This window comes from Zalophus californianus, chromosome 12, assembly GCF_009762305.2.
Source record: "Zalophus californianus isolate mZalCal1 chromosome 12, mZalCal1.pri.v2, whole genome shotgun sequence".
NCBI classification, from domain to species: Eukaryota; Metazoa; Chordata; class Mammalia; order Carnivora; family Otariidae; genus Zalophus; species Zalophus californianus.
Window position 1 is genome coordinate 21005615 of NC_045606.1, and position 13643 is coordinate 21019257.

The following is a 13643-nucleotide window of genomic DNA, read 5'->3' on the forward strand; positions in this document are numbered from 1 at the left end:
AATGTTTGCTTTTACTCTTGGGGCATTACAAATATGATACTTGCCTTCTGTTGTTTTTTTTTTAAACAGGAAATAAAAGGATTACTGATGCGTGCTTCAAATTTATAGACAAGAATTATCCAAATATCAATCACATTTACATGGCAGACTGCAAGAGAATAACAGATGGTAGCCTTAAGTCACTTTCATCTTTGAAGCAACTGACTGTCTTGAATTTGGCAAATTGTATAAGGTAATGAGTCATTCAGTTATCTATTCAAGAAATATTGATTATCTAAAATGTGTGAGACCCTCTCCTTATGGGGCTCACTAGTTAGTAAACATGAAAGTCAGGAATCCAAGTACAGGGAAGTGCAGAGCTCTGTGGTAACATAAACAAGGGGCACCCATGTGGAATCATGGACCCTTATAAGATTAAATGAATTCACAGGAACACTATGGGCTACTTTTCCTAATGAGGATTCTCATGGTTAGTTCAGTTAACAGGCCTTTTCCCAAACGGACTTTGTTAGTTGCTTAGGAGAAACCAATCTCACTGAAGGGTTTCCTCTTCATACTCTTGGTTAGATTTGTCCTCTGTGTGGAGTCCCTAACAGATGGACAGATGACAAGTTCTTAATGAAACCCTTTCTTCAACTGGGTATTGGGCTTCTATCCTGGTATTCTCAGGTGGACAAGGATCAAATTCTTTTTTTTTTAAAGATTTTATTTATTTATTTATTTGAGAGAGAGAGGGAACACACGACTGGGAGGAAGGGGCAGAGGGAAAGGGAGAAGTAGACTCCCCGCTGAGCAGGGAGCCCACTGTGGGGCTTGATCCCAGGACCCAGAGATCATGACCTGAGCCAAAGGCAGTCGCCCAACCAACTGAGCCACCCATGCAACCCAGGAAAGCATTTTTTATTTAGGCTTCTAGGACTCCTTAGATTAAGAATAAAATATAGGTGCTCACAATTAAAAATTGTTACATGTATGAAGATATGAGTTACCATGAGAAAGAGTTACCAGAAACAGCAAAATAAATTTGACCTTCAAATAATTCAGATATTGGAGTTGTCAGACCTAGGATATTAAGCAAATATGTATGAAATGTTTGAAGAAATTAATGAAATCAGAAATATGAGCAGACAACAAAATATGAGAAAAGAACTAGATTTACATAGAAAAAACAACTTTTAGGAATAAAAAATATAATATAGTTATTGAAATAAAGAAACCCAATGGATAGCCAATCAGCAGATTAGAACTCACTGAGGACAGAAGTACAGAGATGGAAGATAATCTCTTCCCTGACAACAGAGTAAAAAAAAAAAAAGAAGATGAAAAATATGAAAGAGTATATCATAGGGTAAAAAGACAGAGAAGTTTCAGATTAGATTGTAAAACTTCATCTATAAGAGACAAGCCTAAAACAGTAATTTTGAGAGTCAGAGAATATACATTTTCCTCAACGACACATCAACCTTTTTTTAAAATGGGCCGTGCATGAAGTTTTAAAGCAAATTTCAATAACTTTCAAATTATCAGTATCAACAAACTTTATTCTCTCACTACAATGCTATTAAATTAGGAATCAGTAATGAAAAGGTAAATTAAAAACATATATATGATTTAAAAGAAAAAATTCCAGGGTATCAGAATCACCCAAGGAGCTGAATAAAACTACACATGCCCAAGCCCTACCCTAGAGCTCCTGAATCTGAATATTTAGGAATGGAACCCCAGCTTCTGTATTTTTTTTGAAAAAACCTGGTTGGCTCAGATGGTTGAGCGTCTGCCTTCAGCTCAGGTCATGATCTCCAGGTCCTGGGATTGAGCCCCACGTCGGGCTCCCAGCTCCCTCTCCCTCTGCCTCTCCTTCTGCTTGTGCTCTTTCTCTCTCAATCAAATGAATAAATAAAATCTTTAAAAAAAACCCACAACAAAACTACATAGATGCTTTTGATGCACAGCCAGATTTGGGATGAACTACATTAACCAATTAACTGGGACCGTTACGTGAATAATCCTTTTCTGTTGACTTTTGATGCCTCCTGGATTATAATATAAAATTATAGATACATATATATATATATACACATATTTATACATACACATACATATATATGTACATTTACACATATATGAGTGTGTATATATATATATGGATGTGTATATGTATGTCTGTTTTCAGACGACCTTTTCTGTTCTATTCACTTATCTGTCTTCTATCTAATTTTATACAGTATTTTATCTGTAAAATGGGGAAAATAAGAGTATAAACTCAGGACTATTTTGAGGATCAAATATGTTAATTCATGTAATATGCTTAGAATAGCATCTGGCACATAATAAACACTCAATAAATGTTACCTATTATTATTGCTTTATAATATGTTTTAATATCTAATGGAATTAGACTCTCCTTAGTAAGTTAGATATTTTTACCAGTTTATTCTTCCAAATGAACTTTAGAAACTTTTTTTTTTTTAAATAATCTATGCCCAATGTGGGGCTTGAACTCATGACCGTAAGATCAAGAGTCACATGCTCTACCAACTGAGCCATCCAGGTGCCCCTCCAAATGAACTTTACAAAAATTTGGTCACATTTCAGAAAAAATCCTATTGAGATATTAATTAAAATTGTGTTAAATATATAAATTAATTTTGGAAAAATAGTTTTACAATAGTTATTTGATTTTCTCTTTATCTAAGAATTATTTATTGAAGATATATTCAACTACCCAAATTATACACAACTCATGAATCGTTGAACACTACATCAAAAACTAATGATGTACTATATGCTGGCTACTGAACATAATAAATTAAAAATAAATAAATAAATAAATAAATAAATTAATTAATTAATTTAAAAAATGCTAAAAAAATTCCCAAGTAGTTTATGGCTAATAATCACTTTGTAAATAATTTTTAGTTTTATGACATCATGGTACAAAAAGATGGCTTGCACAATTTCCATCTTTCAGAATTGAGATTTTTTTTATTTAGGGGTGAAGGTGGTGGGGAAGATGATGATTATGTTAATATGTTGCATGGAACTTAAACTGAATTAGTTATAGTATTCTAATTTTTATGCCTCTTTTTTGTTTGTCAAAAGCTCAGTCTACCAAAAAAATTGTATCTTAATTATGTTCTTTTTGAATTTCTATTTTCATTTTATTTTATATTTATGCTTTGTTATATGTTGCATAAAAATTCATAACTAAAGTTACCAAAACAGACTGAACTTGGATTTCTCCTTTGTAACAGAAAATATATTTGTAATTGGTATTTATGTTATTACTGTTTATATTATGTTTATTATTATATATATTATTCTTTATATTATTATATGTTTGGTATTTCTGTTGCGGATGAGAAGTCCAGAGGTCAGTCCGATTTTTTTTTTTGATCACACACACACACACACACACACACACACACACACACACACCACGTATTTTTTTTTTTAAAGATTTTATTTATTTATTTGACAGAGAGAGAGACAGCGAGAGCAGGAACACAAGCAGGGGGAGTGGGAGAGGGAGAAGCAGGCTTCCCGCTGAGCAGGGAGCCCGATGCAGGGCTCGATCCCAGGACTCTGGGATCATGACCTGAGCCAAAGGCAGACGCTTAACCGACTGAGCCACCCAGGCGCCCCCACACAACGTATTTTTAAAGTCACTACATAATTACTCCATTTCACTGTCACAGTTTCACGGGGGGAAGAATATGATCTCAAGAATCTATACCCAATATACTATCTTCATTGTGGGTGGTAACTTTAATCAACATAAAATTACCTTGTAGTCTTATTTAATATTTTTATTAGTCTAGTGTTTTGACTCAGTGTATTCATTATTTGCCACTGCTGTATTATTTTTATGTACATTTGCCTAATACATCTTTGCAATTTTTTTTGTTGTGTTGTCATTTTATTTTAAATGTGTTCCTTGTAGACTACTTATAATTTAGATTTTATTTGTTAAACCAATTTGAAAATCTCTTGTCTTTTAATAGGGGATATTTTCAACTGATTTTTATTTATCATTATTATAAAACTGATATATTAGGTCTTCCTTGGCTTCTTCTATGTTTCTACTATTTGTACTTACTTTTTACCTTTTTGTTTTTATTTACTCTCTCTTTTTTAACATATGAATCATGTTTTGCTATTTTAAAAGCTTTTATATATCATTGATTATTGCTTTGTTTTTACTTGTTCTTGTATCTTTCTCGAGAATCCTCTTTATTTAAAGATTGAATCGTAGTTCTCCATTTTTTATCTCATTTATTTTTAATTCTTTATCTTTCTGCATTTCAAAGGAACTTCTCAAATATGCCTTCTACTAATATTTTAAAAGGGTCAATTTTGGTTTTGATGACTTAAATTAGGTTATTATTCTTACCATAGAATTTTTAGTTTGTCATTTTTTTTTTTTTGACTTGTTTGCTAATTTGAGTATAGTTGACACACAGTGTTACATTAGTTTCAGGTGTACAACTTAGTGATTTGACACCTTTATACATTATACTGTTTTCACCATCTGTATGTGGCTACCATGTGTCCTGTTATATCATTATTACAATGTCATTACCCTTTTATTCCCTTGACTTGGTCATAACTGGAAGCCTGTGTCTCCCCTTCAGCCTTTTGCTCATCCCTTCACCCCTCTCCCCTCTGGCAACCATCAGTTTGTCCTCTGTCTTTATAGGTTTGATTCAGCTTTTTGTTTGTTTATTCATTTGTTGTTTATTCATTTTCTCTTTTTTAAATTTCACTTATGAGTGGAATCATATGGGTATTTTATTTCTATTTTTTAAACAATTATTTTTATTTTTATTTTTTTTAAAGATTTTATTTATTTATTCATGAGAGACAGAGAGAGAGAGAGGCAGAGGGAGAAGCAGGCTCCCTGCTGAGCAGGGAGCCCGATGCGGGACTCGATCCCAGGACCCTGGGATCATGACCTGAGCCGAAGGCAGACGCTTAACCATCTGAGCCAGCCAGGCACCCTCCTATGGGTTTTTTTAGATTTCATTTATTGCGGGGAATGGCCAGCAATCCTTGTACCGACAGATGAAAGATGACTCCAAACTTTGCCGTGAAAGAGAGAAGGCATGATTTACAACATATAGGGGGCCATCCAGGGGGCAACGCTCAGAGATGAAGACACTTTGCTCTTCTTTGCTCCCGCTTTTCTTGGTCCTTCAGGCTATCCTTATCACTATTTCTTTTTTTTTAAAGATTTTATTTATTTATTTGAGAGAGAGAGAGCACGAGAGGGAAGAGGGTCAGAGGGAGGAGCAGACTCCCCGCTGAGCAGGGAGCCCGATGCGGGACTCCATCCCAGGACTCCAGGACCATGACCTGAGCCGAAGGCAGTCGCTTAACCAACTGAGCCACCCAGGTGCCCCTTATCACTATTTCTCAAGCACGTGATGTGTGACAAGGGGTCTTACTGAAACTGAGAGGATTTACGGGAAAGATAAGATATGCTAATCTACTGTTCAGCTAAACATAGCCTAAGGTACAATGCATACATCTCTTAGATCACAGGGCGGCTGTTTGGGCTAAGAGAGCTTCGGGGAAGGCAACGCCCCCGGCATTCCAACGGCAGAGTGGTCACGTAGGCCTCCGCATTCCAAAGGCCCACCCCTCCTCTGAAACCTTCCCTTGCCCCCAGCGGCCTCTGTGTTACATTTTAGCAAGCCAGGTATTATGGCTGATTTCATGCTCCGTATTAACCCCAACAATTTATGAGTGGAATCATACGGTTTTGTCTTTCTCAGTCTGACTTAGTTCATGTAGGTCCCTCCAGGTCCATCCATGTTGTTTCAAATGGCATGATCTCATCATTTTTATGGCTGCGTAATATTCTATTCTATGTACTGTATACTGTGTGTATACATGTATGTACACCACATTTTCTTTATCCATTCATCAACTGATGAACACTTGGATTGCTTCCATATCTTGGCTATTGTAAATCATGCTACAATAAACCTGGGGTGGATATATATTTTTGGAATTAGTGTTTTCATTTTCTTTGGGTAAATATCCAATAGTGGAATTGCTGGACCCTATGGTAGTCCTATTTTTAATTTTTTTAGAAACCTCCATACTGTTTTCCGTGGTGGCTGTGCCAATTTACATTCCCATCAGTGGTGTACAAATTTTCCCTTTTCTCCACATCCTCACCAATATTTACTATTTCTCGTCTTTTGGATACAAGACACTCTGACAAGTGTGAGGTGATATTTCATTGTAGTTTTGATTTGCATTTCCCTGGTGATGAGTGATGCTGAGCATCTTTTCATGTGTCTGTTTGGCCGTCTATAAGTCTTCTTTAGAAAAATGTCTATTCAGGTCCTCTGCCCATTTTTTTAATTGGAATATTTGTTTTTTGGGTGTTGACTTGCATAAGCTTTTTTTTTTTTTTTTTTGACAGAGAGAGACAGCGGGAGAGGGAACACAAGCAAGGGGAATGGGAGAGGGAGAAGCAGGCTTCCCAGGGAGCAGGGAGCCCGATGTGGGGCTCGATCCCAGGACCCTGGGATCATGACCTGAGCCGAAGGCAGATGCGAGCCATACAGGTGCCCCTGAGCTTTTTTTTCTTTTTTTAATGATTGATTGTTTTTTTCTTTTTACAAAAGTTTATTCTTAAATGTAGAAGATCTAAGAAAACACTTCATCCTAGTTGTAGGTGGCAACCGATGCTATGACAGGGAATCCAGATGTTTAAACAGGAATGGAATTAAGGATCACCTTTGCCTCAGGCACAAGGAACAGCTTGTTTTTTGCCATATTTCTTCTTTTTTTTTAAGATTTTATTTATTTATTTGACAGAGAGAGAGAGCGCAGCAGAGGGAGAGAGAGAAGCAGACTCCCGCTGAGCAGGGAGCCCAATGCGGGGCTCAGTCTCAGGACCTTGAGATCATCACCTGAGCCGAAGGCAGACGCTTAACTGACTGAGCCACCCAGGTGCCCTTTGCCAGATTTCTTAATTCCACCTGTGGCCCTGGAGGCTTTCCCCGTGGTCTTTGCTTTTAGCACTTTGAGTTTCTTTGGCCCCTCTTTCTGTTTCTGCTTGAACGCCTTCTCTTCCTTGTCCGTCTCCTTGAGCTGCTTCAGGGGTCTCTTCCTGCCACCTTTGCAGCTGGACATGGCACCTGCCACCCCTTCTCCAGACCCTGCCACCGGAAGATGACTTTTATAAGTTCTTTATATATTTTGGATATTAACCCCTTATCAGACTTAGTTTGCAAACATCTTCCATTCAGTAAGTCGCCATTTTGTTTGGTTGGCTTCTTTTGCTGTGCAAAAGGTTTCATTTTGATGTAGTCCCCCAATAGTTTATTTTTGCTTTTGTTTCCCTTGCCTTAGAAGACATATCTAGAAAACCTAGATATCTAGAAAAATATTGCTATGTTTGCCATCTGTTCTTTATCTCAGGTGGCCACCTTTTCATCTTAGAATGCATCTTAGAATGTTTTTGGTACAGCCAGGTCGCTCCTTATTAATTCCTACTGCTTCTTTACACTGTTTACTAGGTTCTAATGTTTTGTATTTTCTTTTAAAAGTCATTTTCAGGGCGCCTGGGTGGCTCAGTTGGTTAAGCGACTGCCTTCGGCTCAGGTCATGATCCTGGAGTCCCAGGATCGAGTCCCACATAGGGCTCCCTGCTCAGCAGGGAGTCTGCTTCTCCCTCTGACCCTCCCCCCTCTCATGTTCTCTCTCTCTCTCTCATTCTCTCTCTCAAATAAATAAATAAATAAATCTTTAAAAAAAAAAGTCATTTTCAGAGGTATGCTTTCTCAAGTCTTACAAATGCCATGCCATTTGTTTTCTGGTTAGTAAAAATATCTCTCAATGAATACCCCAGCCCTGCTGTTTGCCAAGAGATAAGTTGATCAGCTGTGATTATACTCTCCTCCCTTCTGCCCTCCCATTCCCCCACCCACCAAGCCCTTAACTGCTTTCCCAGGTGCTGCCACAGTCCCCCTGTCCTATTACAGACGGAAGGGGAGTTGATGGACAAAGGAGGTATCCCATTCAACTGAAACAGGCCCATTCACCTTCTGCCTGTATTGCTTGGCTCTTTGTAAATCTGACCAAATAGAGGGTATAAGAGATATCAGCAGTCAACATATATGGCTCCCAAGGCTCTTCCCATCGGTACACCTACCTATAGGATTGTTGTGTGGGAAAGCCACCTCTCTTAGGATGCAGTGTGCGATCTCCTTTTGTGCTTTATTTACTGAAATGCTTTTTAGAAGGAACTGGTGGTCTCCAAATGGAATTAGAAATAAAGCTCCCATTGGAAGACAGGGAACAGATGGGCCAAACAGACTTCTAGCCATTTATAAGGCATAGTTCCTGGTGGAGGGTGAAAATGGCACTGACACACAGGTGTCTCTGATTATGGATAGACAGTGTGGGAAGACTGAGGTCAAGGTCTTCCTCCAGGTTTTCTGTACTTCAGCAGAAAAAATTCCATAGGTCACTTACTGGATTTTCAGTCCAGCTAACTTGACCTTGTATTTAGTGAAAATTCCTGCAAGATTCTAGCTGTAGTTTGACTGATAGTGTTGGTTCTCCCTTTCCTAAGTTTTGGTGTTTTTCTTTTGCAGGAGACTGCATCAGGGACTGCTTAACTTGATCACATTTTAACACCAAAGAGACCTTAAGAACCATCTGTCTTGTTAATAATTCTAATAATCATGCCATTTAATTAAATGAACAACGAACAGGAAGAACATGTTAATTAATACTTCTCTCATGACTATCATTTATACTTTTTCTATTATACTGAATTTATATGATCAAATTTGGTTTTAAAATGTTGACACAATACCCATATAAAGATATTACCATGCTATTTTAGAATGTATTGAATATAGTAACTATTACTTAAGTAGTACTCTATATATTTACATATAAAATCACATGTAAGCTTTTCTCTTTCCTACAGAATTGGTGATACGGGACTAAGGCAATTTCTTGATGGTCCTGTGAGCACAAGGATAAGAGAGCTAAATTTAAGTAACTGTATCCACCTGAGTGATATCTCTATTGTGAAACTATCAGAGCGGTATGATAAAATAGTAAAATTTTACATTATATCATTAGTAATGTGTATCTGCTAATAGGAGACATCAGAGATAGACCTTCAGAACCATTTGGGAAACACCAGGAGACTGAGAAACTGGTCTAATACTCAGGGAAATAAAATAAAATGAAATGAAATAAAATAAAATAAAATAAAATAAAAGACATTGGAGTCAGATAAAACTAGTCTTTTGATCATATCTGAGATGTTTCTTATTAATCTCACATTAGAGAATGTTTGAGATGGAGTCATTAATGAAGTTATCACTATCTAGACATTACTGACTTCTCTGCACTTTTCAAGGATATTATCCCTAGGTAAACCTTTACTCCAGCATTTCCCAAGGGATGTTCTGGCTGGTAGGTTTATTCCTTATCCTCTTTACTTGTCAGAGACCTTGTGTACAGTAAGTAAGGGTCAATTCCTAGAGCAAACATGTAAGGGATAAATGAGAAACTTGGCCTTGTACTTTTAGTGGTCATTCATCATACTTACATGATAGTTTTTTGTATACATGTGATATTTTTTCTTATTAGAAATTATGATATGAAATGAAACCATAGATATAATATATATAATATATTTGCTACAGGAATAATACATAATATATAATAATACATAATATATAATAACCCACCTCCCTTTCATCCTACTTTGTAATGCCAAATTATTTTCCACTTTTAAGTTTACTTTTCTTTTGAGAGAAAAAAGTCCTTGCTTCAATACCATTTGCTTCTCTCAGATAGTTTTGGTATAAAGAAATTGCTACTGACCTGTGATTAAAAGCTAAAATTAATTCTTCATACTGCTTTCTTTCAGCTGCCCTAATTTAAACTACTTGAGTTTACGAAATTGTGAATATTTGACAGACCTAGGAATTGAATATATTGTGAACATCTTTTCCTTGCTGTCAGTGGATCTCTCTGGAACACACATCTCTAATGAGGTAAAGAAAATTTTCAAAATAGTTCAATGACCTTTATTGTTTCCAGTAATAGAATCATTTTTCACTTTGTAAACAATGAAGAGAATATCAATTATTTTTATTTCCTAAATTATTAAATTATAAAAGGTAAGATTAGGAATATTGTTTCTGGAATAGTGATAGATGAGGTTATTTGTAAATCAATGGTCTTGTTTCTCTGCTTACAAAGTGGCAAATTCAGTACTTTGAGCAAAGTCCTGAGAGATTGGAATGTTAAATGATAGATTGAAATCTATTCCATTATAGAAGTTTGGTAATGTGGACATAATATATTCCAGTTGGCTTATATATGCTTTTCTTGTGGACTGAACATTCTGTAAGACTACATGAGTGCCTTGAGATCTCACTCTTTAGTTCAAAATGGAAGTCTAGAAATGGCCTTACAAAATCTACAAAAGGATACATTTTGAAGAACTAATTTCTGAGATGCCTGGGTGGCACCGTTGGTTAAGTGTTGGACTCTTGGTTTTGGCTCAGGTTGGGATCTCAGGGTCCTGAGATCGAGCCCCTCATCAGGGTCCATGCTCAGCATATAGCGGGCTTGGGACTCTCTCCCTTTCCCTCTAAAATAAATAAATAAATCTTTAAAAAAAGGCACTCATTTTTTGCAAGCTGCTGATGCTGCTCATCAGAGTTGAAACTCGGTTCACACTCATCCTATCACTCCAGCACTGCTAATCAAAATGAAGATAAACCTGGAGAGGTTTGCCAGGTTTCTGAAAAACTTCGATGGGCTGTAGTTAGATAAGGAATGCATCGGCTTCTCTTGAAGATCAGGCATTGGACTCATCAAATATCACCTGTGAGGCCTTCTCTGAAAAGCCCTTCCTTCCAGGCAAGTATAGGAACTACTTCTCTATGTGGCTCTCCAGCCCCAGCACATCCTTGGACATGACCTATTTCTCTCCATTTCTCACTGCATTACTGATAATCCGTGTTGTATCCATTCCTCCCCAACATTTAGTGGGCTCTGTTAGATGTAAGACTAGGTTCTTTCCTTTTTTTTTTTTTTTAATCTAAGAGTGAATTTAGATTCAGCCTCCATTCTGCTAGATGGTCTCCTCTCCCTTCCCTTGGTAGCGTCATCTATGTGAGGTATGAGAGTGGAGTGGGGGCAGTTACATGGAGTCAACTCGTTATGGTGGAGGCAAGTCTGATCTTTTTAATGTTGTCTTCTGTCCAAGCTGGGACACACTGGGATGGCTGTGAGCTCATTTGATCTTTGGTTTCCTGTTTAGTTAGATCCCTGATGTGTCTTCCTAGTCCCAGCTCCAAAGCCCCTTTAAGTCTTCTGGCTCTTCTGTCATGGATGTCTTGCTTTGGGCCCCTCCGGGCATGGGGAATCTGTGAGGGTGTCTTAGGTTCGTAATCCTAGACATCCCTTGCAGACATTTTCCTGCTCTCACATCTGGGGACATTTACCCTCAGGCCCCTGCCTCACCCTTCTCTCACTCTGCTGCAGAGTGGCTGACTCATGCCCACTAGATTCAGTTGGGTTTGGTGCTTGTGAGGCATTAGTGAGCAACTGGAGGATGTGAAGAAGGTAGAGGCCAGAGTTTACCTCCACCTTTCTTTGCATCAGCAGCAGCAGCTGCATTTCCTATGTGATCCTCTCCCTCCAGTCAGGCCTCCTGTGGTTCCAGCTTCCCTGGTGACCTTGGCCCCTGGGGTCTAATAACACCATCTCTTCTCATTGGTCTTCCAGTATGGGGGGAGTAGTGGCTTCCTGCTTGTGCTCACATCTCTAGATTTGTCATTGTCCTATTTGGCTTCTCAGTGTCTCTGCCACAAATGTAGCCAATTTCCTGTCACAATGAAATTTCCTCAGTTTTAAATAGAGTTGTTTCTGTTTTCCTCTTTAGATCCTAGCTGATACAACAGCAAGCACAGGAAAGCTCAGATGCCTTGTTGCTTTTCACAACCTACCAGGGAAAGGTGGGGATGGGCTCCCATTTACTTAGATCCCCAAACCTATCAGGAGGTTCCAACCTTCTCTCCAGATGAAAGGAGTCCAAGGAGGTCTAGAACAGGGTCCCATACGGAGGATCTCCCAGCACCCCATTCTTCGCTTCCCTCTAGCTCCCCCTCCCTCTGCTCTTTCCCTCCACCCCACTTTCCTCTCCCTTCCCCTGCTCTCCCCCTTCTCTTCTCCTTCCCTTTCTGTTCCTTTCCCTTGTTCTCTTTTCTGCTCTTCTCTTCTCTTGACATAGACTAATCTGGGGGTGGAAAAAATGTTCCAACCGATTACATGGTTTGAAAAATATTATGTCTCAAGACTCTCATGGTTTAAAATTTCAAGTTTAAAGGCCTGGGATTATTTTTTCCCCCTGTGTTCTGTAAAAACCTTCCCCTGACACATACAAGTAGATGCCCAGCTGCTGTTAGAGGGGTCATGAGGTAACAAGAAGTAGAGGATCAAAGCACATTATAAAACACATCAAAATATGATTCCACCACAGCACTCGTCACAAGCCTGGAGTGTCTGGTGAACATTTGTGGAACAAAAGCAGTGAAGCTTAAATGCTTTATCCTAGGTTTTGGCATTTCGGGAAAACTCAGTTTTTACTTTCAAAGACCACATATTAAAGTTTTATCTACTGAGGACAAGTTAAAAACTTAGGATATAGGGGTGCCTGGGTGGCTCAGGCGGTTAAGCGCCTGCCTTTGGTTCAGGTCATGATCCCAGGGTCCTGGCATCGAGCCCTAAATCAGGCTCTCTGCTCAGCAGGGAGCCTGCTTCTCCCTCTGCCTCTCCCCCTTGCTTGTATGTTCTCTCTATCTTTCTCTGTCAAATGAATAAGCAAAATCTTTAAAAAAAAAAAAAAAACCTTAGGATATAGCCTCAAGTCCGAGTCACTGTTTTTTTTTTTTTTTTCTTGTAAAGAATATACACAATCTGAGAGAACTGTAAATGGATATCTATGGGGAGAATGCTAGTTATGTTCTGCTAAAATATTGAAAAATAAGTCTTCTGAAGGTTTTTGTTTTCTTCCTCCAAATTGGTTAAATTCTGATCTAAAAGTCAAATGATTGACAATACAGTACTACAACAGCTGTGGAAGCTCATCTCAAACAGTCAAAATAAAATGAGTAGCTCAGATATCAATTTGGGCAGCTAACCACCAGTCTGGATTGTAGGTCTGATGAAGTGCAAATCTGACTGGAGACTTAACATTTGGGATTTAAACCCTGGAATGTTGCAGATATTCACTAGAGATCAAATGTGACCAATTGTGCCTCTTGAAAAAAAAGTTTCTTACGTTTTCTACTAATTATGTTCACTCTCAATTCTTTTCAATAATGAGTTTTCAGTTAGAATCATACTACTCATTTGGTTAACAAATCTTTATTCTGACTACTTTGTACTCGGTGCTGGGGATGCTGGAATGGACAAAGCAGACATGACTACTCAGACATGGGGCAAGTGGTTACAAGCCATGATGGGTGTGGGAAACAACCTCTCTCACAGTCAGAGAAGACCTTTTCTAAGAGAGAAAGAAGCGGTATGCGCTGAGCCGAAGGAACAGCCTGAATAAAGACATAGAGGTTTAAAAGTATGGT

At 38.2% G+C, this 13643-nt stretch overlaps 1 protein-coding gene across 1 annotated transcript in view; it reads left to right on the forward strand.

Moving 5' to 3' along the window:
- Positions 1–13643, forward strand: part of FBXL13 (F-box and leucine rich repeat protein 13) — a 248449-nt gene that overhangs the window by 181322 nt on the left and 53484 nt on the right. The window contains exons 15-17 of the mRNA XM_027573273.2: positions 70–232; positions 8960–9079; positions 9917–10043. Of these exons, the coding sequence (XP_027429074.2) occupies positions 70–232; positions 8960–9079; positions 9917–10043 (410 nt within the window). The remainder of the gene's footprint in view (positions 1–69; positions 233–8959; positions 9080–9916; positions 10044–13643) is intronic.